At 45.8% G+C, this 26578-nt stretch overlaps 2 protein-coding genes across 2 annotated transcripts; both read right to left on the bottom strand.

The window, feature by feature from the left end:
• Positions 1-132: 132 nt before the first annotated feature.
• On the bottom strand, positions 133-7796 carry TYSND1 (trypsin like peroxisomal matrix peptidase 1). Its single transcript, XM_070432903.1, has 4 exons — positions 6522-7796; positions 4795-4925; positions 3605-3790; positions 133-1010 (listed from the first exon to the last, which is right to left on the bottom strand). Exons 1-4 carry the CDS (start codon positions 7685-7687, stop codon positions 793-795), a joined length of 1701 nt encoding a protein of 566 aa, XP_070289004.1. The 5' UTR covers positions 7688-7796; the 3' UTR covers positions 133-792.
• Positions 7797-10427: 2631 nt separating this feature from the next.
• SAR1A (secretion associated Ras related GTPase 1A) lies at positions 10428-26197 on the bottom strand. The gene is made up of 7 exons (XM_070432904.1): positions 26092-26197; positions 21530-21603; positions 21285-21404; positions 20560-20625; positions 17835-17938; positions 14208-14339; positions 10428-12835 (listed from the first exon to the last, which is right to left on the bottom strand). The coding sequence occupies exons 2-7, from the start codon at positions 21585-21587 to the stop codon at positions 12719-12721; spliced, it is 597 nt and encodes a 198-aa protein (XP_070289005.1). The 5' UTR covers positions 21588-21603; positions 26092-26197; the 3' UTR covers positions 10428-12718.
• Positions 26198-26578: the final 381 nt, after the last annotated feature.

Consider the following 26578-nt stretch of genomic DNA (forward strand, 5'->3'; position numbering starts at 1 on the left):
TGAGAGCAAATCGCACTGAGACAGCCGGACAGAAAAGGTGCATTTCTGTGCCTGGTGCTTGCTTATTCCCAATTCAACTCTCAACACAGAAAGGGGAAAAAGGAATCTGGTTCATACAAGTATACAGTTCCTTCCATAGGTCCTGTTTATTCCCAAACCCCAACCAGACACCTGATAATCCTCTCCCCACCTCCCAAGATCCCTGAGACCCATTGTATGGGCTGGAAAACTAAGGCACTGTGGCAGAGTGCCCCTGTGGGTCACAGACACGACATATGAAGACCCAGGAGTCCTGACTTCCAGGGACTCTGTCTCCCGAAAGGTCTGGCAGAACAGGGGGATAGACGTCGCTTTCCTTTCTCTCCGGTCTTCAGAGCAGAGCCTCTGTGCCGAGGTTTTCTGAGGAAGCGCCAGTGCTCTGTCAGCTGCTAACTCTGACGGAGAGCAGAGGAGCCAGTGGCCATCGGGAGACAGGGGAGACTCAAACCCAGGGCTGGGCCTGCCTTCCAGCCAACCTGTCTGTGCTGGGCCCCCAGATGGGGAACAACAGAGCTGTGTCTCTGCCAGGGAGCAGAGAAGGGTGAAGGCTGGAGAGAGTACCCCAAAAGGGGCTACTGGCTTGGAGACCCATGGGGCTGAGGAGAAATTTGATCCAGACTCCAGCGCCAAGCACAGCAGGTGCTGATGGGGGAGCTGCCCAGCTGGGTTGCTGTGACAGGATCCCGAGGCTGCCATCACCTTAGCACTTCCCAGGGCATAAAATGTCGCTCTTCTCTCGAGGGTGACACAGGCTCAGAGCTTGCTCCGAGGGGCCTCTGCCAAGGGCCGCTGCAGCCGCCACACCACCCTCACTGGCTCAGCAGCGTGGTCCAGCGCCCGGAGACCGCCCATGTCGCCCGTCTGACTGTACTGCTGCAGGGCCGGCTGGAGCACCGTGATGGGAATGCTGAAGTTCAGGTGCGGGTAGGTGGCCCCGGTGTTATTGTCCCGGGTGTTGCTGGCGACAATTCCTGTGGAGGAGTCAGAGGAAAAGAGGGTGTGAACCAGACACAGAGGGATGGGGAGGGAGGCCCATCTCCACACTGGAGGTCCTAGGCCTATGGTGGGCTTGAAGCCCCCAGAGTGACCGATGCCAGGTTTTCTTTCAGGGACACCAACTCCACAAACCCTGGTCCCCCTTCCTGCCTTAACTTTCTCCTTAACACTATCAGTATCTAACACTGTTTCACTTATTCTGTTATCTTTCTCTCCAACCAGTGTCAAGTCCACAAGGCAGGACTTTTGGGTTTTGTTCACACGGCCTCCCCAGGCCTAGACAGTGCCCAGCACATAGGCGGCTCCATAAATACTTGTTGAGTGGGTGAATGAATGAATCAAACTCACAGACACATTTCATTTGGCCTGCTTAGTGCACGCATGTGTGTGCATGTATTTTTTCATACAATTTTAGACTTACAGAAGACTTGCCAAAATAGTACAAAGTTCCTGTATATCCTTCATCCGGCTTTCCTTTCTATTAATATCTCATGTCACCATAGAACACTGACTAAGCCCTGGCCCATTTGCTCGGTCGCGGGTTCCATTCCTGGTCAAGGGCACATACCTCAGTTATAGGTTCCCCAGCCCGGGTAGGAGTGTGTGCGGGAGGCAACCAATTGAGGTGTCTCTCTCACGTTGACGTTTCTCATTCTCTCTCTCTCTCCTCCCTCCGTTCCACTCTCTCTAGAAATCAATGGGAAAATTATCCTTGGGTGAGGATTAAAAACATAAGGAAAAAAAAACAACACTGATCAGAACCAACAAATTAACCAATGCTATTGACTGAAGCACAGAACTCATTTGGATTTCACCAATGTTTCCACTAATGTTCTCTTTCCGTTTTGGATGCAACCCAGTATCCCACACAGCATTTAGGTGTTGCCTCTCCTAAGTCTCCTCCAATCTGGGCCAGTTCCCCAGCCTTCCCTCATCTTTTGTGGCCTTGACACTTCAAAGAATGCAGGCCGGTTAATCTGTAGGATGTCCCTCAATTAGGGTTTACCTGATGTTTTCTCAGGATGAGATTGAGATTGTACATTATTGAAAATACGGTAGAAGCAACGTGTCCTCAGTGCTTCCCAAGGAGGTGTATGATGTCTATAAGAATGACTGGGTCACTTGGCTACGGGTTATCTCCCAGGTTTCTCCACTGTAGACTTAGTATTTCCCCCTGTGTAAAGTACTAAATATTTGAGGGTTAGGCAAATATCCTACTTCTATTTAAACTATTGCCCACTGGTTTTAGCATCCATCGGCAGATTCTGTCTGCAGCAATTCCTACTGTGGTGAGCCAGTAGTGATTTCCCATTTCCCTCATTTCTTCTGCTTTTACTAATTGCAAATCTTCTGTAAGAAAGAGCTGTTGCTTGTCTCCATTTTGAGGTTTGGTTATTTATCTGGACACATGGATATTCGTGCTTTCGCTGGGCTATCACCCAATACTCTTGCTATTTGTTTTGTTGCTTCGTTGCTCCCATGGGAGCTCCTTCAAGTCGGCTCTTAGTTCTTTCAACATCTGACACATCCCATCACTGGGTTGTTTTGTTAGCATTTCCTTCCTTTCCAGCACCATGAGAGCCGAATTTCCCTGTCCTGATCCTGGTACCAACCAGTTCCCAGTTCCTTTTATTAGAGATCGGGTTCTCGGTGTGCTCATTCAACTGGGTTGTCACAGCGGACAGAGCCAGGACATATATATATATTTACATTAACTATTGCATACATACCAGTACACATATATGTTTATTTCTGTATGCATTTGTCTGTATATATATTTTTAAAGTCATGGTTGCTTGACTTTATTTGCACACTGCCGTTGAAGAAATAAGTAAATCTATTGTAGCAGGAAAGAACAAGGTCTCTCACTATGGCAGAAAGCAGTCAGAAATAAGAGAAGGGGAGGCGCACATGAACCCCGTGTGCTGGACTATAGTTGGGCAGTTGGAGGTATCCATATGAATTCACGTTGTCTTGTGTGGGGGTTTTTTTAATAAAAGACTTTTTTAAAAAACCTTGAGTTACCAAAAATTTTAAATTGAAAGATTTAACAACCATATATTTGAAGAAAAAAAAAAAAAGAAAAGAAGGTTCACAGCTTCTTGTGAAAAACTGAAGGTCAGCCAGTGTTAGCTCACATTCCTTCATGATGTGGCAACAATGGGCTGGAGCTGAGTGTTCACCCCGGCTCACCCTTGACCTCCCCCTGCATGCTGTCTCCACTCACTAATTCATCCCTTGACCTTCCAGCCTCTGTAAGCTATGGAGTCTGAGACCCCTGGACTAACCCAACCCCTGCGTCTCACAGGTTGCCTGAGATGGGGGATTACCTACGGTCGCACTGTGGCTCAGGGGCAGAGAGGGAACCAGAACCCAGGCGTCTCTCCTTGCAGCTCAGCATCCGTCCCTTTCTACCCTCAGGAGCAGAACAAGCCTGAAACCTTGGCTAACTACTTCCTGGGCACAGTGACACTACCTTCCCAGACAGGGGGTGAGCACCAAGCCCTCAGCAGCTGGGACTGAGGCTCTAGCCAGGGGAAGGCTGGGAGAGGGCCAAGGCGCTGCTTACCCAGGAGGTCCCCTGAGCAGGTAGAGAAGAGGGGTCCCCCACTGGAGCCGCCGTGCACCGCACATGTGGTCTGCAGCATCACCGGCGCGTCATCCACCTGCACCACAGCTGACAGGATGCCCGAGGTCACCGAGGGCCCACAAGCCTGGCCAAAAACGCCGAAGCCCACCACGCTGACAGCCTCGCCTGCCAAAAAGGAAAGAAGGATGAAGCTGCAAAGCTTCTTCCTGTCTGGCAGGACTCATCCTCCCCAGCCCCAACCCGGCCCTCTCCGAAGCTCCCAACACTCTGCCCTGGGAGTTTCTGCTCAGACTCTCCTGCCTTCCGAGAGCCTCCCTAGGTCCCCACAGGAAGAGGCCGGGACCGGCACTGAGCTCCCAGCACTGCCCCTGCTCAACCACTTCTCAGTGCCAGGCTTCCCCAGCCTCGTCCCCAGTAGAGTGGGTGGTCACGTTTGGAGTTCCTAGCACCCAGCTAGGTGCTCAGTAAATATTTACAGAATTAACACCCACCTCCTCCTGGGACTAATAAGTAGTCTCTTAGTAAAAAAAAAAAAGTGATGATGACAACCACAAAATCTTCCTTTACCAAGTGTTTGCACAGGGCATGGGGCCGAGTGCTTTACCGGCAGCATCTCACCCAGGCCTCGCACACCCAGGAGCAGGAAGGTGTCCAGTTATACATGTGGAGACCGAGGCAGAGAACATCACGTTGCCTGTCCAAGGACACGGGGCTCGTGAGTGGCAAAAAAGAGGCCAGCTGGGAGAGCCCGTGCTCTTTGTAGTGACATCACACCGCGTCACAAAGCCGGCCGCCAGCGGCCACTTCTGTGGCGGCATCACAAAGCCGCCTGCTCAAATCACCCACCGCAGCTTTACAGGAGCCCTCTCTGACCAGCCGGCCACAGGGCCGCAGGGAAGAGGCAAGCCTCCTCCTTAGCTGGGGACCCCACCTGCCTCCCCGCACCTTGGGCACGTGGGCACAAGAAGGGAAGTGTCCAAGAGCAAAAGCACTGTACCCAGGATGACTTCATGCCAGTGTTTGCTCACATTCCTGACTTCTTAGTCCAGCAGGAGTGGGAAGGGGGTTGGCCGGGGGGACTGGCTCCCTCGTCTGCAGGGTTTGAGTGTCCAACTCTGACTTTCCTTCCTAAGGTCCAGCCCAGAGCAGAGGACCCCTCTGCCCTTTACCTTCGTAGAAATGTTCAGTGGGCACCGGCACGGGGACACCCTCTAGTTCTTCCTCCAGGCTCACCACGGCTATGTCATACGGAGATGTCTCCTGAGTGGCAAACACCACGTGTCCCCAGATCTTGGCACTCCTGGGAGCAAGGGAAACAAAAGGACAGGCTAGCTTTCTGACCCTTAAGTGCCGGGAGGAAGCAAATGAATGAGAGACAGTAAAAGTCATGGACGTGGGAGTCAAAAGATCTGGTGTCAGTCCTGAAACCTACCAGGCTGGCAACTCTGGTCATGTCCCTTAACCGTTCTGTGGTGTTATTTCCAAACAGCTTTACCAACGGCAAAGCTTCCTGCACGTCACCGTGATCACCAACACCCGACATCTAGTGAGCACTGCGGGCCAGGCCCCGTGTTAACACTCTGTGGGCGTCACTCATGAGGTCCTCACAGAATCCCTGTGAGGGAGGCACTGGTATTACCTCCCTTTTAGGTGGGGCGTTGGAGACCCAGAGAGGCTGAGTAACGTTCCCAAGATCACATAATGGGTGAGCGGTAGGAGCCAGAGCGTGCCCAGCTTTCTCCTTCGATGCCTCATTTAATAGGGATAATCCTGTGCATGGGTGGGGCAGGCATGACAGGATTTCAACCCTCTGGGTCCTTGTTTACATAAGCGCTAGCATGTCTACGGCACTTACTATGTGCCAGGCTCTGCTCCAAGACTGCACATGCCACCTCAAGGCGAGGCAGCTTAGACACTTCCTGCTGCACGCGGCAGGGTTGCTCCCAGCACACCTGGTGGTTTTCTTAGGAGCAAGCGGGGTGGGGTGAGGTATCTGGGACCACACAGGCAGGGAAATTCCCATCAGTCGTGGTTGTCCTGAAGGCCAACAGCGCAACAGGCAAGGGTTAGTCTCGGAAATTCAATAGGATTTTGAAAGGCCTGGGCTGCCAGGCTGTGAGCGCCAGGTACAGGAGAACATCAGGCATTAACACCAAGGTGCTATCCTGCTGGGTTGTGGCTTAAGTTAAGCACCTGGAAACTACAGGGGAAATAGAAAGAACATGCACTAGAAAATCAAGCCAGGAGGCCAAGGCCACTGTCCCCACTGCCAGAGCAAGTGCACGGAGGGCAAGTGCTTTTCCCTGCAGAGAGGGAACAAATGACTAAAGTCCCAACCTGGCTGCCCACCAGGATCACCTGAAGACTGTGCACAATCTATCGGCCTAGGCCCCACTCCACATTCTCATTAGGTGGGACTCCATGTCTACCATTTTGACTCAGATGGGAAGCTCTGGTTAAGATCTACAAGATAAAGAAGATGAACAGGTCCAACTCATTATCCCAGGAGCACAGCATCCTGGCCCCTGAGGCTTCACTACCACTATCAGGGAAGTCTCCATTCCAAGGCCTAGGGATGTGTGAGCGCAGAGAAGTTGCTCAGAAGGAAATCAGACGGGGATAGGAAGGTCAGATGCCCACGCAGGAATGCGGGTGCAACCTACAGTTCCCAAATCTGGAGTTGCTGGGCATCTTGCCCCAGACTCACTCAGCCCCTGCCAGGAGGCCCAGCATCCCCGACACTGGAGTTCTGGGTGCCAAGGATGAGGGGAGGGCCCCAAATCATCGGCGTGATGCCAAAAGGCCTCCATAATTCCAAGGATTAAGACCTGAGATTTAAGATCCAGATTTTAGACCTGGTGAAGGTGTGGAGTGGGAGCACCCTTGCGGGTCTTACTTGGGGGTGGTGGGGCGCACCAGGACTCTGGCCGACTCGCGGGGGGCCACATGCCGGCAGGTCACCACGAGGCGGGGCGCCACGACCACTCCGGAGCCCCAGACGGTGCCACACTCCACCAGCACGGCCGCGGCTGCCCACGGGGGCCCAGGGTCTCGGAGAGGCAGGCCCCACGGGGCGCCCAACTCGGGCGGCAGGAGCGCGGCCAGGGCAGCGGCATCGGGGCTCAGGCAGCCGAGCCCTGCACGGGCGGCGCGGAGGAGAGGTGCGGCGGCGCAGAGCAGCGTGAGGCCCACCCACTCGCGGGCCTTCCAGCAGAGGGGCGCCGCCACCAGCGCCACCAGGGCCCCCGCGGGTCGTACGGCGAACACGCCGCCTCCCTCGGTACCGGGCAGGCAGCGCGCATCGGTGAGCAGGAGCGGGCCCGCCGCGTTGCTGAGGACGCCGCGGCTGAGCGTATTGAGGAAGATGTCGGGGCAGAAGGAACCGAACGGGGAGCCACAGGCCAGCAGCGACGCGCCCTTGGGCACGGCCCCGAGCGGCGCCAGGGCCACTGCCGGCCCGCGCACGTCCACCTCCTCCTCGGGGTCGTGCCTCACACGCAGCAGCGCGAACCAGCCCAGCGCTCGCAGCTGATCCTCCTCCTCGTCCTCCGACACCTCCTCGTCCGGCGCCGCGCTCGCGAAGCGCCACTGCTCGGCCGGCTCGCTCCCGAAGAGACGCGCGAAGTGGGCCCGGAAGGCCGGGCAGCTCAGCAGCAGCAGCAGCTCGGCGGGGTGCGGGGCCCGCAGGGGCTGCCCGCGGGGCCGGGCGGGCGGGCAGGGCTCCGGGCCCGCACACTGGGGCGTGCACAGCCCAGGGCGGCCCCGCTCCGCGCGACCCGCGGGACTCGCGGCCGTTGGGCTCCACTGCACGTGCAGGCGCAGGTCGTCGCTGCAACTGTCGCCGGGCAGGAAGGCGGCGCCGGCCGCGGTCAGCGCCCCGCTGCCGGCCCGCAGAAAGGGGGTGAAGATGCCCCCGTGGCACAGCACCAGGCCCGGGCTGCGGCTCAGGATCACCCCGCTGCAGCTCCAGGAGCCCGCCTCGGGCTGCCCGGCCCGGGAGGCACTCACCACGCAGCCCGCCTGCTCGGCTGCCCTCATGGCGGGCCCCCACTGTCGCCCCATGCCTCCGGGACGGTGCGCCCGGCTTCCCGGAGAACCGGGGAGCTAGCTAGAACCCCGACCGGCACCTGCTGACCCCACACAGCGCCGCCCAGGGCTGGGAGCGACAGACGCAAACTCGGACTCCGGCCTTCCGCGTCCGGCGCGATTGGCTGAGCCCCACTGGCCGGGATTGGCTGGACCCGGGGCCAAGCACTGATTGACTGGACCTAAGGCCAAGCCTTGATTGGCTGGACCCGAGGCCCAGCCCTGATTGGCTGCTGGAGGCCGACGCTTCCCTTTCTCCTCCCCTGTTGGTCGTGCCACCTGAGCGGCACAGCAGTCCGGTAGGATGAGCCCCAGGAAAGTGACTGGCCTGCGGCTACACCGAGATTGCGGGAGGGGCAGGGGGCGGACCGTCCCCTCGGAAGCTTAGTCTGGTCTCTTCGTTGGGCTTCAGGAAAGAGAATAGAAATGAGCGCTGACGTGGCTAGATTTTCCTAAACCATGACAGCACCTGTCAGCATCTGCCTAGGTCGAGGTGACGTTCGACCACTGACGGGGATAATAAGGCAAAGAAATCCTTAGCCATTTCAATATTTTTAAATTTTTGTTACGTAAACCCTATGGCAATCCACTAGGGGGCATGGGGCTCAATACTGCACATCGGGTCTTTTTAAAAAATATATATGTTTATTTCAGAGAGGAAGGGAGAGAGAAACATCAATGATGAGAATCAATGATCAGCTGCCTCCTGCATGCCCCATACTGGGGATTGAGCCGGCAACCCGGGCATGTGCCCTGACAGGGAATCGAACCCTGACCTGATTGATAGGTCAACGCTCAACCACTGAGCCACACTGCCTGGGCACATCTTGTGTCTTTTGATGACAAAGCCCAACACTACAAATTCCATGAAAGCTGAATTTGCTACAAATAAAAGTGCCCTTTAAAATGGACTGTGAACACTGGCTGAAGTAAAAAAATTTAATTTTATAAGCCTATATTTTACAGTATGCACATTTCACATAACCCCTAGAATTTATGTAGGTCAGGGGCCAAATGCCTTTTCTGTAAAGAGCCAGAGTGCAGTTCAGCTTTTGCGGGCCATACATTGTCTCAAATACTCAACTCTACAGTCCTAAGCATGCAAAACCCAAAGGAACGGATGTCTGTGTCCCAACAAAACTTATGGCCACTAAAATTTGAGTTTCATATAATTTTCATGTCACAAAATAACATTCTACTTTTCCTTCATAGACCAAAAATAGGCAGGAAGCCGGATTTAGCCCAGGAGGCACAGTTTGTCATCTTTGATCTAAGCAAACACAAAATATCCCTTCTATTCGAAAGAAATATCTTTGAGGATAAGGAACATGCATATGTTTGTGGGGAAAAGGTTCAGAATATCCCCAAAGCAGCCACAAGCTAGACATTTATCACCGTATCTCTAAAATACACATTTTAATGTTTATTTTAGGACATTTTTGTTAGCATTAATGAAAAGTATTCAATTACTAAAATACACTTCTGTCTCAAATTTTTGAATAAAACTAATAACACGGGATAATGCTGTGTTCCCAGTAACAAAGCTGTTTTGAGAACGGGAAACGATGATCCATTTTAGTATAAGGCAGGATTGAAATCAGCATCTTTTCTTTTTGGTTCTGTGACACACATGCTTGAGTGCAACAAAATCTCTCAGCTGTCCCAACTTCCTAGCAATTAAGAGTTTCTTTCTCTCTCGTCCAGTGATTCTTAGTCTCTCAAGCCTCCAGCATGTTCTATGTCAGTTTTTTCTGTTGATGGCACATTACAGTAGAGTCCCAAGTCACAGCCAACAGTCAAGGTGAGACCCCTTGAGTATTGGGCTCACTGACTCAGCCTTTACTTCTCATGTTCCACTCCATCTCAAACAACACAAATGCACATGAACATAGAACCCATGGCCTCCTATCATAGGAACATGGACATCAGTTTCAATCGGAGGATGCCTCCAATTTGAATACTTGGTCAAAAAGAACCTGTTGAGCCCAACCAGCATGGCTCAGCGGTTGAATGTCGACCCTTGAACCAGGAGGTCATGGTTAGATTCCCAGTCAGGGCACATACCTGGGTTGCGGGCTCCATCCCATGTGGGGCATGCAGGAGGCAGCCGGTCAATGATTCTCTCTCATCATTGGTGTTTCTCTCTCTCTCCCTCTCCCTTCCTCTCTGAAATCAATTTTTTTTTTAAAAAAAAAAAAGAACCTGTTGCACTTTGTTTCCCATTATATTCATACTGGCACTTTAGTTTTAGAATCTCATTTGGGATTTTCTAAAAGCAGGTCTTCCTACAAGCCTAGTAAATGCACAAGGTTTCATTTTTTCTATTTTGCCAAATGTAGCATTCAACTGGATCTTTCCAATTTTTTATAAAATGATCAAACACAGCTAAAGATGGATCCAGTCCTTGCTAGCATATTAATACAAGATTTTGTTCAAAAGTCTGCCCTATCTATTCTGTCTCAAAGATTACTACCAATTCTGGCACCACCACATGTTCTAAGGCTCTCAAACAGTACTAAATTCATTATTTCTAGTGGGATGAGTAAATTGGCTTAGCCTTCCGCCCCCCAACCCCCGTAGCAAAATTTAAGTCTCTCACATCCATTGTATATATTTCTTCCCACAAGTAGGAAAGAACTTTGCTTTCCCCAGCACAAATATTGTGAAATGTTCAAACTCAAAACCACTGCAAAAAAAAAAAAAAAAAGACAGCAAGTTTGTTTTAACTTTTTATTAAAATGCTTAGGATACAGACTGACTTTCTTTTGTAAATGACTGCTTTACTTTTCCTGAAATAGGACCTATATGCGCTCTGATAAAACAGAATGAAAAGTCTCAATTCATGGGAGTTCCTGCCCAAAGCTCAGATCCTCACTGTTAGAGCCACGCTCCTCACAGCTGCTTCTTTCTGCTGTTACTACTGGAACAGTGTTGTATGGGGGGCAACACACAGACGGGTGCCACTTGGCTTTTCGACCCCCTCTTTCTCCAGTGGCCAAAATAAACCACTTTCACAAAGAGCTGCCCTGCACAGAATCCATAGTTTTCTAGCTTGCTACAAAGTGAGTAGGGGGGAAGAAAAAAAAACAAGAAAACTAACACTGAAGCGATCATACTCTCATGTCTCTGGATGGAGAAGGATAGATTACCTTTAGCCAAAGTAAATTAAAAGTATGCAAGTTAATTCACCATTAGCTAGATTTGTTCACTTAAGGCTTTAACCCCTTTCCAAACCAACAACTGTCTTACTCCAGCTATGCTTGCTCATAAACGAAAGTCATGCTCATTCCAGACTTATACTCCACTGAGCCTCCGCATTTGGTACCTGGCATTGAAAAAGTATGTTTTCCTAATAGTATTGAAGACATTGTTAACAAGAAATCCAACTAAAGAACAATACTCTCTCACCCCAAAAATATGTTATCCACACTTTCCCTACCCTCTTATTGTAAGCAAGAATCCACTGAATTCAATCATCTGCATATCGGCATCATCATCACAATTTTTCAATTTTGAGGAAACTACCTCTAACTTTTCATTAAAGGAAAAATGAATGAAGATAGTCTCCCATTTTAAGACCACCTCCCATCCTGTCATCTTTTACTGCAAGGGTAGAAAACTGGTTAAGATCAAGAAAACCCAATGTCACCCATGGCATTAAGAAATGGAAAACTATAAACACCCTCCTCATCACACTGCTGGGGATGTGGCGGCTTCTGTGCTGAGTGCTTGCTGACAGTAAGTGATGCTGGCTCAAAAGGGAAAGCTCTACACGAAGTTCTTGAATTTGAGTTTCCCCAGCTTATTTCTGGAATGGAGAAAGGCAATGTCATAAAAATAAAATTCTGGAAAAGATGTTAACCTTTAAACATCCTTAAACACCAAAAAAATTGGTAACTGATTTAAAAGAAAAAAAAAAAGCTCATGAAAAGCCCAGAGACCAAATGCTGCAAGTGGAAAATTTATAGTCCACTGAGTAAATCCTTCCCAGATTCAACCAAATGCTATAATACCAGATTTTTAAGTTCTCAAATCACAAAATTAAGAGCCCTAACCTGTGTCCTATGTGACTCTCCTATTCAGAAAAATTCCCCTAAAATCTGTGCAAAAGTAACTGACACACTTGCAGTACAGGACAACATGGGAGATGGTCTCAACTCTATTTTGAGGCAAAAGTCACTTGCTATAACTGGAAAAAAAAAAAGTGCTACAAAGAGAAATGAAACCACAATTCCAAGCAGAGACTGGCTGAAATTTGTAACTTTATAGGTAATGATAGTAACAATGACCCACTGTATAATGACCTCCCCTGCCGTGAACAATCTGCTATGCACTCGGTGAGGCGGAAGAGCCCCAGCTTGCCACAGTAGGAACCTGCAACTGCGAGGCCAGGCCTGCCCTCTTCCGGTTCTCTGTGCCAAGGTGATGCCACCTACTCCAGGCAGTTAGGCAGGGGAGCTTCTTCCACCAACTGCTAACTCAACAGGAGTGAGTTCACTTGACTGAGCTCTGGCCTCCAACATGTACCTCTGTATAATTTTAGGAAGTATCTAAATGCCATTCACTAGATTCAAAAAAAAAAAAAGGAATAGAAAACTCTGGACCAAGTAAATTGTAAACTCAAAAAGTTAGAAGGGAAACCAATTACATAAACAACACTTTCTTTAAAAAATAGAATTGCTTTCTTTTGAAATCAACCTCAGTGGTGAGACGTGTTTTTCTGTTCAGGTGCCCCATGATGGCGCACAGCTTTTCCCGGCAAATCCTGCCAGCTTCCAAGTCCTGGGATGCTGACCTGCACCAGCACATGGGGCAGCGTGACCTCCCGACAGTGTGAAGAGCACATGTCACCACTGGGAGAAGAGAGAGCTGACAGAGACTCTTGGCTTCTCAACGCCAGACATGGTTGTGGAGAGCTTTCCTTGTTCTATTAGAAAAGTTCATGAGGAGGCTGTGAATAGGATCAGTCCAGAGAAGTAAAACTCTTTTATTTTCACTGTCCATACATCAGTCAATATACTGGGAGAGCCAGCGGAAGCCCTCGCCGTAGCCTTGCCTCTTGAGCACACTGCACATGAACACTTCCATGGGGCGGGCGTTCAGCTCCTTCAGGGTCACATTTCCCTAAGGGAGGCAAAGTCAAGAAAGGCCTGTTAGCACCTTCCTAGTGCAAAGTTTGAAAGGGTGATCACAAAAATCACTTTCCCCATTCCTCAAAAGCAACTCTAAGGAGGGATTATTTTAAAAAGTGTGGTCCAGGCCATACAAATGACTTCCCCAGGGCTTCATACTTTCAGGTTAGAGGAAGCAGCACAGTCCTCCTCCCAGCATCTCCCTAAGAAGTGCATTTGCTTTGAACACACCAACATTCACTGGCCAGCTATGGCAGCAAACCAAGAAAAAGGCCACTGGGACCCACAGAACCAGCATGCTCTTTGATGGACAAAAGAAGTCTGGGACTTTTTAGAAATATTCTCATTAATGCAAACATTCAGAAAGATACATAATAGCAGGTTATACTGAAGAAATTAAGAATTCGTGTGTGTAATTCTCATGCAAGAGAGGGAAACTAAACAAATTAGAGAAAGCATTTCTGGAAAGAAATAGGTAACCAAGGGGCAAAAGAACCATCTAAAAAAGTAAAAAAAAAATCATTACAGATTCCAGAAAAGAAAAATTTAAATGTTAAATATGCCAAAATCTTGAGCTGAAAAGGCCAGGATTCATGCTTAATTATAGTTGATTTAAATTTTCTCTCTCAAGCATACTTTTCTTCTTTAAACTGGAGACAACATGATCTAGTGATCTAGACCTGGGTCCTGCTCCTGCTTTCATTACTGACTTGCTGTGTGAACCTAAACAAACCACTGTCAGAGTTTCATCTCCAGAATGGGGTAACAGGCCAAGAATCCAGTGCTTTGAATTCAATGCTTAGAAAGTGATATAGATAAATGAACACTCTTCTTCATAACCTGAAATCTCCAGTTAAAAAAAAATTGATTTCTGGCTTTAAAAGGTTCTTTCAAATGAGATTTCTAAGAACTGAATTTGAAAGGTAGTAAAAAAATTCTTCCCCTAACCGGTTTGGCTCAGTGGATAGAGCGTTAGCCTGTGGACTCAAGGGTCCCAGATTTGATTCCGGTCAAGGGCATGTTGGTTGCGGGCACATCCCCAGTAGGGAGCGTGCAGGAGGCAGCCTATCGATGTTTCTAACTCTCTATCCCTCTCCCTTCCTCTGTAAAAAATCAATAAAATGTATTTTTTTAAAAAAATTCTTAAAATATTAAGTTTGCCATTTGTACCATTTCCTTCATTCTCATGTATCACATTATAAAATAGTTTAAAAAAAAAAAGAACATGTTCCAGCCTTCATTGTCTACAAATTACCTGTAATGCAACAAATCCTAAGCCCAGTTAAACTTTAGAAAAACAAGTAAATTCTAGATAGCAAAGCTGTGAATTCCCTTTATATGTCCTCTAAAGATTTTTCTCTTACCTTCCCTGTGGTCTGTCCATAAAGCCCAAATATCTCACGGAGTTTTTCTTCACTAATTGCATCTGCTCTGTCAATTTTGTTACCCAAGATAAGGATTGGCACATTGGATATTGTTTCATCAGTCATTAAAGCCTGGAGAGAAGATAAAAAAGAGTGAGGATCCAGAAAAGCCACCAGATAATGAAAATCACTTTGACTTTCATTTGTCTAAAAGGTAGCAAATGTAAAGTGAAAATCTAATCATCTTGACACTTGAGTGATTAACTCAAAGTCTATTCTGGACATTATCTACAACACTCTTAATATTAGGTAAAAAGCCCCTAAAAATACTTTGACATTAGGCAAAAATCCCCCAATGGCTTCCAAACAATGGCAGCTTAAGGCTGTGTCTGTTTACAAGGAGCAGAACTGCCCCAACCGTAGCTCTGAGTTAAGTCACTCACACACAGACCATTCTTGGGGTATCCACTGAGCAGTCCTAGAAGCATGAATGCTCTGGCTATCGAGGCTCTGAAATGACAACAGGAACTCCCCAGGTATTCACTGAGTGCCCAATGTGTGCAAAATGTACTGACGGATACAAAAGGGAGGGTAAGACACGGCCCCCTAGCCAAGAAATCCTCACTCTATGTTCACACATCTGTCAACAAAGCAAGGCAAGTGCATGATTAAGTGTCACAACGAATGGGGACAGACTATAAATACTGAAAGACAATCAGGGAAATGAAATGCTGATGTGGGCTTGAGGAAAGTCTTAGCAAGGATGTAGAACCTAAACCAGGCTCTGAAGGAGGGACAGGAGCCCTAGCTGGTTTGGCTCAGTGAAGGAGGGACAGGACTAGAATAGTGAAAAAGAGGAAGAAGAATATAAGCAATGGCTTTACAGTAGGAAAAGAATTCAGGAAGCTTTATGGAGTAGCATCTGGCTGGATTAACACATTTATGTTGATATGCAGTGACAGAGTAAACAGGATCACAAGGGATAACCAACATTATGGTGCCAGTCTGAGAAGTTAACTGCAGTAAACTCTAAAGACCCCAAATCCAGAAGTTACAGAGAGAATCTATATACTTTTAGTGCAATGCATTCACAAATAGTATCTACCCGTAGAGCTCAGGTAAGAGATAATGATCTAGCCTAAGGTGGCAGCATATAATGAATAGTGCAGCAGGAATTTTGGAGTAAAGAGGTAAAGAGACTGAAGTTTAAATGATAATAGACAAAAGAGGAGTCAAAGCTGGCAGAGATTTCAAGAATGGGTGAACGGGTCTTGTACCTAGTGCAATGTGAGGGGACATCATTTATTAGAATTGCTTAATACACAATTCTCAGTACACCAGCTGGGTGTCCTACAATTCAACTCAATTCTACACTATCTACCTGGAGATAAGCATCAGATTTCACAAGTTAAGGGTTCAGTCCTACAAGACTCCCACACCGCTTCAGACACCAGTAGCAAGTCCAGGTTATCACTTGTACTGACCAACTGGATATAAATCAGAGGTTCTCATAACCCCCCTCTTTGGGTTTAATTTGTTAGAAATGACTCAAAGAACTCAGAGAACCATGTTACTTACTGGATTATTGGTTGGCTATAAAAGGCCAGATGAAAGAGATGCATAGGGCAAGGTATGGGGAAAGGGCATGGAACATCCACATCCTCGCCAGGTGTACCACTCTCCCCAAATCTCCAAGTGTTCACCAACCCAGAAGCTCTCTGGGTTTTTATAGAGGCTTTATTACATAGTCATGATTGATTAAATCCCTTGCCACTAGCAACTGATTCATCCTCCAGCCCCTCTCTCCTCCCTGGGAGTCAGGAGCTGGGGCTGAAAGTCTCCTGGCAACCAGTCTCATCCATCGGTGAGGTCTAAAATCTACCTCATTAACATAACTGAAGATATCTATGTGGCTCCCCTCACTTAGGAAATTCCAGGAACTGTATGCCAGGAACTATGGATAAAGATCAAATATATATGAGAAACATATCTGGTCATTCAGATGATAAAAATATATTTCTTATAAATCGCAATATTACACTGAGAGTCTAGTTCTTACTGAAAGGAAAAGCTAGGAAAGACTAGAGTTGAATGGATAAATGTGAACATGGTTTGACCATTTAAGTTCCAAGAAATGACAAAATCCGAGTAAGGAAGTCATTGATTCATGCCAACAAAGTGCCTATGTGTCCGATGTTTTGCTAGGTGCAAAGAAGTAAGACAAGGTCCCTACCATTTAAGTTCAAAGTCTGGTGGGAAAGACCAATAAAAACAACCCAGGAAAGACAACAGACACTAATGAGATGGGGAGTCTAATAATCTGAGAAGTAAAAGAAGGATTCCTAGAAGTGGTCATGCCTGAACTCTGAATGCTCTTCGAGGACATTTTCAAATTTACCAGCAAAAGGAGGTAGGGGGTCAGGTGAGAAAGCCAGGCAGGATAGCCACTTCTGTATTCTCGAGAAAGGGCAAATTGTTTGAGATGTAGTTCAAGGTAAGCAACAGAAAAGTAGCTAGTGAAATAAACAGAAGCATGCTCTTGGAAGAGTTTATGTGCTATGCAGATTTGTAGATTTTGTTTTGAAGATGATAGAGATCTATTAATGGATATTAAGTAAGGCAATGATAAGTCTTGAGAAAGTTCCTTCTAGCATTATTACAGTATATGGCAGGGTGGTGGTGAAATCTACAGTAATTCACAGGGTTGTGGACTACATGTCCAGATAGGCGGGGAGGAAGATCAATAGTTCCATTTCAGAACAGAACTGGTAGGATGAGTTGTCTAATAGGCAGCATTATGTATGAGGCTGGAGCTCAAGAAAGGTATAGTCCAAAGACATCCATCTGGGAGTCACTGTGGTAAATGAAGGAATGGGAGTAGCCCGGACCAGCCTAGAAGCAAGTCTAGACCCTGGGAAAAAACCAAGAATGTAAAGAGGAGTTTAAAAAGAGAGAATGGCAGTGCCAAGGAGTCAAGTAAGGGAAGGACTGCCCCGTAGGTGGTTCTACATGACACATGAGTATAGATTCGAGAAACATACTTACAAATAAACTTGAGACATGTTCAAAAATTGCCAGGAACAAGAATGCAAAGGGACAGTTATAAATCAGAGAGAAAGAAGAGCACAGGGCAAAGAAGGCAACGTTATAGAAATTGTCAAGCCAAGAAAATGCAATATTGAGAAAGGAGAAAACTTGAAGTGAGTCCTTAATAGTATCAAACCCTGCACATTACCAAAACTGAAGACTGAGAACAGGCTATGACGGTCTGGCAAGTCATTCGGTGCAAAGGTGGGTAGGCACAACCTGAGAAGGCAGACTCAAAATATAAAGAACTAATGCTAATCCCTTTTAAGGTATCACTATGCTAATACTTCATAAAGAGTGACCTTATGTAGTATGTGAAAGGGAAAGGCATTAATTATGATGAGACAACAGGCATACACTGGGGAGTGTCCTGAGCAAATTGGACACCCTATGAGAGATATAAGCAAAATTAATTTACTCAAGTGCAAGCTGAGTGTCCTTAGTACATTGAAAAGCAATGTTGTAGATTTTAAAACTCTTTCTTTCCTAACTAGGACCTTTATCAAATGTTAACTGGAAAGTTAAAAAATATCAACATACATTAAGTTCAACTTTGGATTCCATGAGGCGAGGATGATCTGCACAGTCCACCAGAAAAACAATCCCATTAATTGCTGGGAGATAATTTTTCCAAACCCGACGTGCTAAAAAGACAAAGTTCGCAATTGCATCAATAAAAAATATCCATTTTGAAAATGAATAATCTAATGATCTATGAAATGGTCAAATCTTGGCCAGGTTTCAATAGCATTAAACTCCATATGATTTTCCAACTCTAGCCTTTATTAAAAGTCAGAACAGAAGGTATAAACTGATGGTCCATGAACTAAATGATTTTTAAAACTCAAAAACTAGGGGGTTTTGCATAATTTTCTCCAAAACTGCGACATCTGGCAACCCCATGCCCACTTACCCAATGCCCCTTTGGATAAGGTCTGGGCTTTTGAGTTTGTCAAAGTTCCCACCATTAATTACTGTCTTACACCCAGTTCATTTCACTCATTTAAATCACCTTCCTTGCCCCTGGAGCCATTTTAGTTTGCAGCCTCTGAGTTAAAATATCATGATGCCAATTACTTGTCCATACAACTTCAGTCCCAAGTTAGTTCCTAACCAACTGATGTGTAAGTGTAGTGACACACTCATCCGCTCAGCCCTCAGGGAGACTGGGCTGACAGGTGGTTCAAGTTTCCAGGCCAATCACCTCGGTCTCCCCTATTCAACCCAGGGTGCTTATAATATTTTTTTACTTGCTTATGATATGAAGTGATAATGGTTTAGGAAGCAATGCTTTAATTATATTGCCATTTCTAAGCCACTCATTTCTAGTTCTTTCAATGGGATAACTAAGGAAGAATCTCTACATCAGTTAATTATGGTTGCCTCGGAAGAGGGGCTGGGAAGAAGTTTGGGGAAGCTTTCACTTTACTTTCCATATGTGTGTGCTGATTGTATACTAAATTTGTTACATTGAGTCTAGACTACCTTTATAATAGTTATATATTTTTTCAATAGTTAGATTTTTTAAGTTACATATAAATAAAGGAAACTTCCAAATGTACAGTATTTTAGTAACTTCTGTATAATAGAGGCTAGGTTATTATGAAAAACTGTTTCTGTTAAGTAAATTTTCCTCAAACAAACCTATTTTCATGAACACATTTCCCTTCTTACTCTATCAAAACCTGAAAGCTAAATTATCACACCAAATAATACACAATTCCCACTTCAGGTGTCTAAAATCACCTACTGTTCTGCATTCTCTAAATGGCCACAGTTCAGCTTATAACTATTACCTCGGAATTTAAATTTGTAAACAGTTACAAATCTTTTTTAAAAGAAGCAGAAAATACACCATATACCCCTTCAAACCCAAATGAAAGTAATACAAGCTCATTGTAGGGAGAAAAAAGCCCTGGCCGGTGCTCAGTGGTTAGTGTGTTGGTCTGCATGTTGGTCTGAGTTTGATTCCCAGTCAAGGGCATGTACCTGGGTTACAGCGCAATTCCAGCCTGGGTTGAAGCGTACGCAGGAGGTAACTGATGGATGTTTCTCTCTCACACAGATGTGGGTTTTTTTTTCTCTCTCTCCCCCTCCCTTCCTGCCACACTCTCCAAAAACCAATAGAAAAAATATATATCCTCAGGTAATGATTAACCAAAAAAAACACAAACAAACAAAACAAAAAACAAAAAACCCAAGACAATCTATAATCCTCCATCAAAACATATACACTGTTATTTTATATGATTGTGACCATACTACATATATGACTTGGTAGCATAAATAAATAAATAAAATACATGTAATTATATGCTAACTAAATCACTGACTATAAAATTATTTGGATTGCTTCCCAGCCTTTTGGCTAATATTTTTTGGCTGAACAATTAAAGTTACCAATGTTCTATTTATTTATCTGTTTTGGTTAATCCTCACCCAAGGATATTTTTTAAAATATATTTTATTGATTTTTTACAGAGAGGAAGGGTGAGGGATAGAGAGTTAGAAACATTGATGAGAAAGAAACATGGATCAGCTGCCTCCTGCACACCTCCCACTGGGGATGTGCCCACAACCAAATTACATGCCCTTGACCGGAATTGAACCTGGGACCTTTCAGTCCGCAGGCCGACGCTCTATCCACTGAGCCAAACCGGTTAGGGCAGGATATTTTTTCACTGCTTTTTAGAGAGTGTGGGAGAGAGGGAGGGAGGAGCAGAAAGAGAGAGAAAGGGAGAGAAAGAGGGAGAGAAACATCAAATGATTGCCTCACACACACACCCAGACAGGGGCCAAGGACCAAACTTGCAACCCAGGTACATGCCCTTGATCAGGAATCAAACCCATGCAAGAGGCAACCAATCGATGTTTCTCTCCCCCCCACCCCCTTCCTTCCACTCTCTCTAAAAATCAATAGAAAAATAACTTCAGGTGAAGATTAACAACAACAACAAAAAGACCATGATGGACTCACAAACGGTTAAAGAAAAGTAAGTATTAATATGTATTATATAGAGAGGGAGACAAATAAATCTGGACAAAAGGTATAAAGCAGTGGAATTCTCTATCATTTTTGAAACTTTTCACAATTTGGAAATTACTTAAAAATAATAAGGGAATAAACCAAGTTCATTAAAGTAATAAGATTCCAATCCTAAATGGAAGCAATTTAAAAGGTAAAAATGACAAACTGCTTTTAAAAAAAGACGGGAACAAAATGAACCATAAGTCAATACCATCTTTTCAGTGAATCATTTCTTACCTTGCTCATGCCCACCAAGGTCAAAAGTTGTAAAAGTCATTCCAGCAATTGTCAGCTCTTCTGATGCTGAAAAATTATCAAAAGAGAAGAAATAAACAAACTTCTCCATCCACACAAGGCCCAGCTATGAGTATTATAAGCCAATACAAAAGCAAAACTTAATAAAGCTTTCACCTTGTAAAGAAAAGAATACAAGTGTGGAAACATTCTTAAATTAGTTTTAGAAGCCAAGTTTCTTTTTCTCCAATGTGTCTCCTACTGCTTAGAAGTAGATATGAGAGATGTGTCCCGTTATAGGGCTAGTGGGAATAAAGAGTGACCAAGTTCCAGAGGTTCAGATTTATAAAGTATGTGACCTGAGTGTGTCCTATAGGGAATTTTTTTTCAAGTGAGTTGTCTTTTGGGATCTCAGTTAAGAAAATAACTACATTGCCCCAGCTGGTGTGGCTAAATGGTTGAGTGTCAATCCAGGAACCAAGAGGTCACCAGCTCGATTCTCGGTCAAGGCACATGCCCAGTAGGGGGTGTGCAGAAGGCAGCTGATCAATGATTCTCTCTCACTGATGTTTCTATCTATTTATCCTTCTCCCTTCCTCTCTCTCTCTAAAATCAATAATAACATGTTTTTAAAAAAGAAAGAAGAACTACTTAAATTGGGGATTCATCCTCCAACCTTGATATTGACCTTTAAATATCAAAAGGTCATCTGGTATTTTCAAACCTACTCGGATGTAATGTTGGAACATGTTGGCCCAATCTGTCATCTTTGAGCATGTGTAGAAGAGTGGTTTTGCCTGCATTGTCCAAACCCAAGAATACAAGTTTCCCAGATTTCTTGTAGAGTCCTAAAAGAGAAAAAAAAACTTTAACATTTTGTTCTCTACATATCAAAGGCTGCTTGTACTTAAATTGCTGGAGGAAGTGCAGAAAGTTTGAAACCTATGATATATTTCAAGGAAATTGGCTTTACCTAGGAACTGGAGCACACTGCTGAAGCCATTGTAGATCCACTCAAAGATGAAAGACATTATTAATGCTTACTACCTGTATAAAATATGAAAACAGCAAACATTAGCTTTCCGAATGCCATATAGTTCTGGAGAAGTTAACTCTTACTCCCTGGCCCTGAAGCATGTTTACAGTCCCAAAAGAAAACAAAGGATTTTACACCCTGGAGGGAAGTCCCTAGGGCAAACACATCAATCTCTCGGCCCACAACAAATATTTTTGTGCCCACCCAATATAACCATATGTAAGAAACGTTTTAATAAAAATTTCATAACTTAATTTTTACAATATCCTGTTATACATAATTATTAATAACAAACTACAACGTTCACTAATGACTGATTTCTATAATCGTGTTGCATTCATTTCCAGGCGCACCATTTCTCTCCACTAAGACCAGCAGCAAATATTTTAGCAGCCGATTGCCACTTCATTAGTCTGTACTGACTTGTTTGGTGTGCGCAACAGATAATATTTTGCTGTCGGAGAACAAAAAAAAAATAGGCTTATTTGCATTACATTTATTAATTTGTGCAGTTATTCAGTGTCTAGTAAGTTAATGTTCAAAAAAATTAATTTTTATTAAAATGTTCTATTATTTTAGGTTAATGATTACTCATTTATTTCACCCCTTTGTATTCAGCATGTCTCTATCAAAATAAACCTACGTTTCTATGAAAATTGAAGCTTTTGTTTTTTGGCAGCCTACATAAACTTAACCTTATTTGGCCCGTGTTAGCCTTTGAGTTTGACATGCTTGCTCTGAGGTCTTCAAATCTGCACAAACTCCTGATTTTCTAACAATTTTCAACCTACTAGTACAATATACTTTCCTCTTTCAGTGTTACTCACTCCTCCAGGAAGCTGCTCATTCCTATTCCCTAGATACACCATTGCTGTCTACCAGTTAACAAAACCTGCAGGAAATCAGTCCCATCAATTATCTGTATCAAAACTTCACATCAATTCATTAAGTAGAAAATGAGGGGGGGGGGCATATTAACCAGAATGAAAAGCATATTAACCCATCCTTGTAAACTGCTCTAAAAACATAGTCAGGGCCCTGGCCAGGTAGTTCAGTTGGTTAGAGCATCATCCCAATATGCCAACATTGAAGGTTTGATCCCCCGTCAGGGCACATAGAAGAAGCAACCAATGAATGCATAAGTAAGTGGAACAACTCTCTCTCTCAAATCAATCAATTTTTTTTTAATTTCTTAAACACACACACACACACACACACACACACACACAAACAAAACATAGTCACAATTTGCCCTGCTGCATTTATCAATGCTATCTCTTTTTTGTTTGTTTGGGGGTTTTTATCTTGTTTTCATTTTCTTTTCGCTATCTCTTCTTAAACAGTATTTGTTTAGCCTCTCTTGCAAATAAGTGTCTCAACTTACAAGAGATACGGCTATTTTGGAGAGCCATGTAGCAGTAAGAAGAGTGTAAGTATGGATTTTCCTAAAATGAGAATACTCATTGAGGACACTGTGGTAGGTTCCCAGCCAAGAACATACCTTACTTAGTACTGATATTAACATCACTTTTTCTACTGTTTCTCATAGGCCTAGACAAAGCTACAAGAGGGTCTACATACATTGGTAATAAGCAAAAGGACCTCTGAGTGAAGTTAAGAGGACCTAGAGTCAATGGTAGGTGTTAAGGTTTCTCCCTAGTCAGCATTTCCTGGTCACACTGAACTTTTGCCTCAATATCACAGATTTGGTAAAGGGGAAGATTCCCCATTTCACTCCTGTCCATCATCAAAAGCATGTGAACACAAGGCTTTATACTAGCTGTGACTAACTGCTTTCAAATAACACTTTCATGAAGTTTTATTTTATTTTATTTACTACTAACTTGTAAAAGGGTTATCATAAAAACCTATTATAGCCCTATCGGGTTTGGTTCAGTGGATAGAGCGTCAGCCTGTAGACTCCATCCCCAGTAGGGGGCGTGCATGACACGGCCGATCAACGATTCTCTCTTATCATTGATGTTTCTATCTCTCTCTCCCTCTCCGTTCCTCTCTGAAATCAATAAAAAAAAAAAATTTCTAAAAAAAACCACCCTATCTATATTCTTCAAAGAATGCTTGATGAAGAAATTGAAAAATTGAGATAATGTGTGTTAATTTTCTTTTTCATAACAGTTACTGGTTTTTGTGTTTGTTATTTTAAAATGAAGCCGCGGCTTCACCTATAAACTGTAGGGACTGTTTAATGCTTATTTTCTATGGCTCTGGACATAAATGGCCAAATGAAGGGTGCGAGTGAGCCAGGGTGGAGACTGAAGGCAAAAACTAAATATAAAAAGATACTAAGGTTTTTTCTCTTTCAGTACCATCAATATATATTTTGGCAGAAAGAACAAATTTAGCAGGTTAAGTGACAGTTTTGTCTGGAAACTTGTCCTGCACGTTAAGAAGTCCAGTGACTTAATACACAAAGATCCTGTGCTTAACCTTGCACTGCAGTCAGAGAAGAACAATGTGCCGCGCCTCTGGCACCCCATAAACAGGCGTCCTCCCCTACTCGTCTGTCCACCACTTGGAGAAGCGCAGGTGGCCTTCAGAAAGCACCCCTCCTTCGGGTCACTTCCACTCGGATCACTCCTTTACAACCCAGCACATGCGGTCATTTGTACCACACTGGTTTGCAGCCAGTACTTTACAAACTCTGTAAAGTGTTACCACATCATTTTATATAGAACTCCCAACTAAATGAATTCTCAGAAGGTGACAAGGGGAAAACCCCTTCTTAAGGAATTTTTCATTTTAAATGAACTACTTTCATTTTCCAATTCATTTTCCCTTGACATAACCTGCTTTAAAAGTCCTATAATTCTTCCCATCACAATGATCTATGGAAAGTGAAGAAACCCTTTGGGTGATATTAAAAGAAAAGAAAAAAAAACCTATTGGACACAAAGCATTGTGTTGCGTTACTCCTCTAATTTCATGGCACCTCCATTCTTGAGATCTTACAAGTAGGGTCTGCATCCCTCTGTGAGTAGTTGTATAGTTTATGCAATGCCTGCGCATACTGGTACGTCTCATTTCAACCTCACACCAATCCTACTGGGCAGGAAACCTTGGCCTCACTTCACACCATGAGGATGCTGACACTCCAAGGTTAGCTGGTTCAACAAATACTGCTCAGCTGAAAAAGTAACAGCGCCAGAACTTAAACCTTCCTCTTTTAATGCCAAAGTCACCGCTCTTCCTGTTAATATCACATAAAATTCAAACGGAAATCACAAAATGCTTTTAAAAAAATCAAACTTCCTTAACCCACCAATTACACTCAGGGTAATCTTCTAAAGTTTTCCTCCGTGCGATGCATCACACCTTCTGAATGGCATGTTAACTAGCACTGATCTATCCTTGATCCACTTTACCACCTATGGCATCTTATAGCAAATTAGAGTACTCTACGAGTTAAGGACTCTAAACCACCAACAAAAGCACTGCCAACATACCCCAAACTAAAATGTGCAAATTTCATTTACAATTAAAACTGAAAAAAATAAAAAAATAAAATTTGCACATTTCAAGACTAATTGATCAATTAAATTTAAAAAAGGAAAGGCACAAGACTGACCATTAGCCAATAAAGAGTCTCTGCAGCCCTCACTTCCCATACATGCTCATTACTTGTACATATACTCAGAGCAACGTTGAAACACCATTCCAAACAGATCTGGGGTAGCTAAGAGACCTGCTTAGCTGCAGGCTGTACGTGTCCAAGGCCAGACCCATTGCAAAGCTCCATAAGCCCTGTCACCACCTCAGCAGGTAGGTCAGGTCAGGAGAAAAGACGAGAGCGAGAGAGAATTCGAACAGGCAATTGGTATCGCGCTCACTAGAGGACCCCCGGCCGCTCAGCTAGGATCGTGAACTAAACAGTCATCGACACCAAACAAATGTGAAGAAATTTTGCCATGAAATGAAGTCAGAGGGGCGATAAAGGAGGGAAACATAAAGACATCAGATGGTAACAGAGCTGAGTGTATGGGGGGGAGGGGGGGCCGGGACTGGGAGGCAGGAGAACAGGTTCCAGCGCTCACGCGCGCTCTCCCCGGGGCCTCGGCCAATGCACTGAGCCCGGCGGGCCTCGGTCCCCGAGTCTGTGGAACAAGGACCATCGTCAAGGTCTCTGGCCCGCCGCGCCGAGGCTGTAACGCAAGGCTCCTCTGAGACGGGGAGACGTGAAGCCGTTTCGTACGCCAGAGAGAACAGCACAGACGAGAAAACTGCTGCCCCGCCCAGCAGCTGCAAGACCCCCGAGCGGAATGCAGACCGACCTGACACCCCGAGAGGCAGGCACGGGACCGAGCGGACCCGGCCGAGTCGGCCCATCCCCGCCCAGAACCAGTCCCACGGCCCCACAGAACCGCCTGCGTGTCACTTCCCCCCCCTTCCCCGCCTGCGCCGGCCTCCGCCCCGACCCTTCAGTCGTCCGCCCCGGCCTGTCCGACCCCGGCTCCCTCCCTCGAGGCAGCCGCCAGACTTACGGCCCAACAGGCTCCTCCGGCGGCGGCGGCGGGCGGCTTCGACCCTCCTCTGAGCACACAGCCCAGCAGCACCCGGGACCGCCAGCTACTCGCCGGATATACGTAACACCCCTCCCCAGGGACTTCCGGGCGCGTGATTGCCCCGCCCCTTCGTAGCGTCAAGGAGCTCTGCAGCCGCGGGGCGCCCGACAGGCGCCTCCAGCGGCGGAGGGGCGGGCCTCAGGCGTGACGACACGCGCTCGGGGGCGGGCCCGACGTGGCCACGCCTCCTCCCGTCAGGAGGGCGGGACGCGCGAGACGTGGCAGCGCGGTGGCCCCGAGGGTGGGGGCGGTTTTCTGGCGTCTGGCCGTAGACCCAGACGCTCGGCGGCGCGGCTCCAATCCGACTCCTTACCCGGGCGCCAGGGGGAGACGGAGAGGGGTGACGATCAGGCAGGTTCCCGGAAAGAAGAACGGGCCTGCAGGCCTCGACCTCAGGTGGATCCCC

This window comes from Myotis yumanensis, unplaced genomic scaffold (assembly GCF_028538775.1).
Source record: "Myotis yumanensis isolate MYYU_CA2020_CCGP unplaced genomic scaffold, mMyoYum1.0.hap1 SCAF_13, whole genome shotgun sequence".
Lineage (NCBI taxonomy): Eukaryota > Metazoa > Chordata > Mammalia > Chiroptera > Vespertilionidae > Myotis > Myotis yumanensis.

Coding starts and splice junctions, on each gene's coding strand:
- TYSND1 (XM_070432903.1), bottom strand. CDS start 7,687: ATGGGGCGACAGTGGGGGCCCGCCATGAGGGCAGCCGAGCAGGCGGGC. Junction 3,791..4,794: donor CACTGAACATTTCTACGAAG/GTAAAGGGCAGA, acceptor CCTTTTTGGCAG/GCGAGGCTGTCAGCGTGGTG. Junction 1,011..3,604: donor CTGCTCAGGGGACCTCCTGG/GTAAGCAGCGCC, acceptor ACTCCTCCACAG/GAATTGTCGCCAGCAACACC.
- SAR1A (XM_070432904.1), bottom strand. CDS start 21,587: ATGTCTTTCATCTTTGAGTGGATCTACAATGGCTTCAGCAGTGTGCTC. Junction 14,340..17,834: donor AATCCAAAGTTGAACTTAAT/GTATGTTGATAT, acceptor TCTTCTCTCCAG/GCTTTAATGACTGATGAAAC. Junction 12,836..14,207: donor ATGGACAGACCACAGGGAAG/GTAAGAGAAAAA, acceptor TGCCTCCCTTAG/GGAAATGTGACCCTGAAGGA.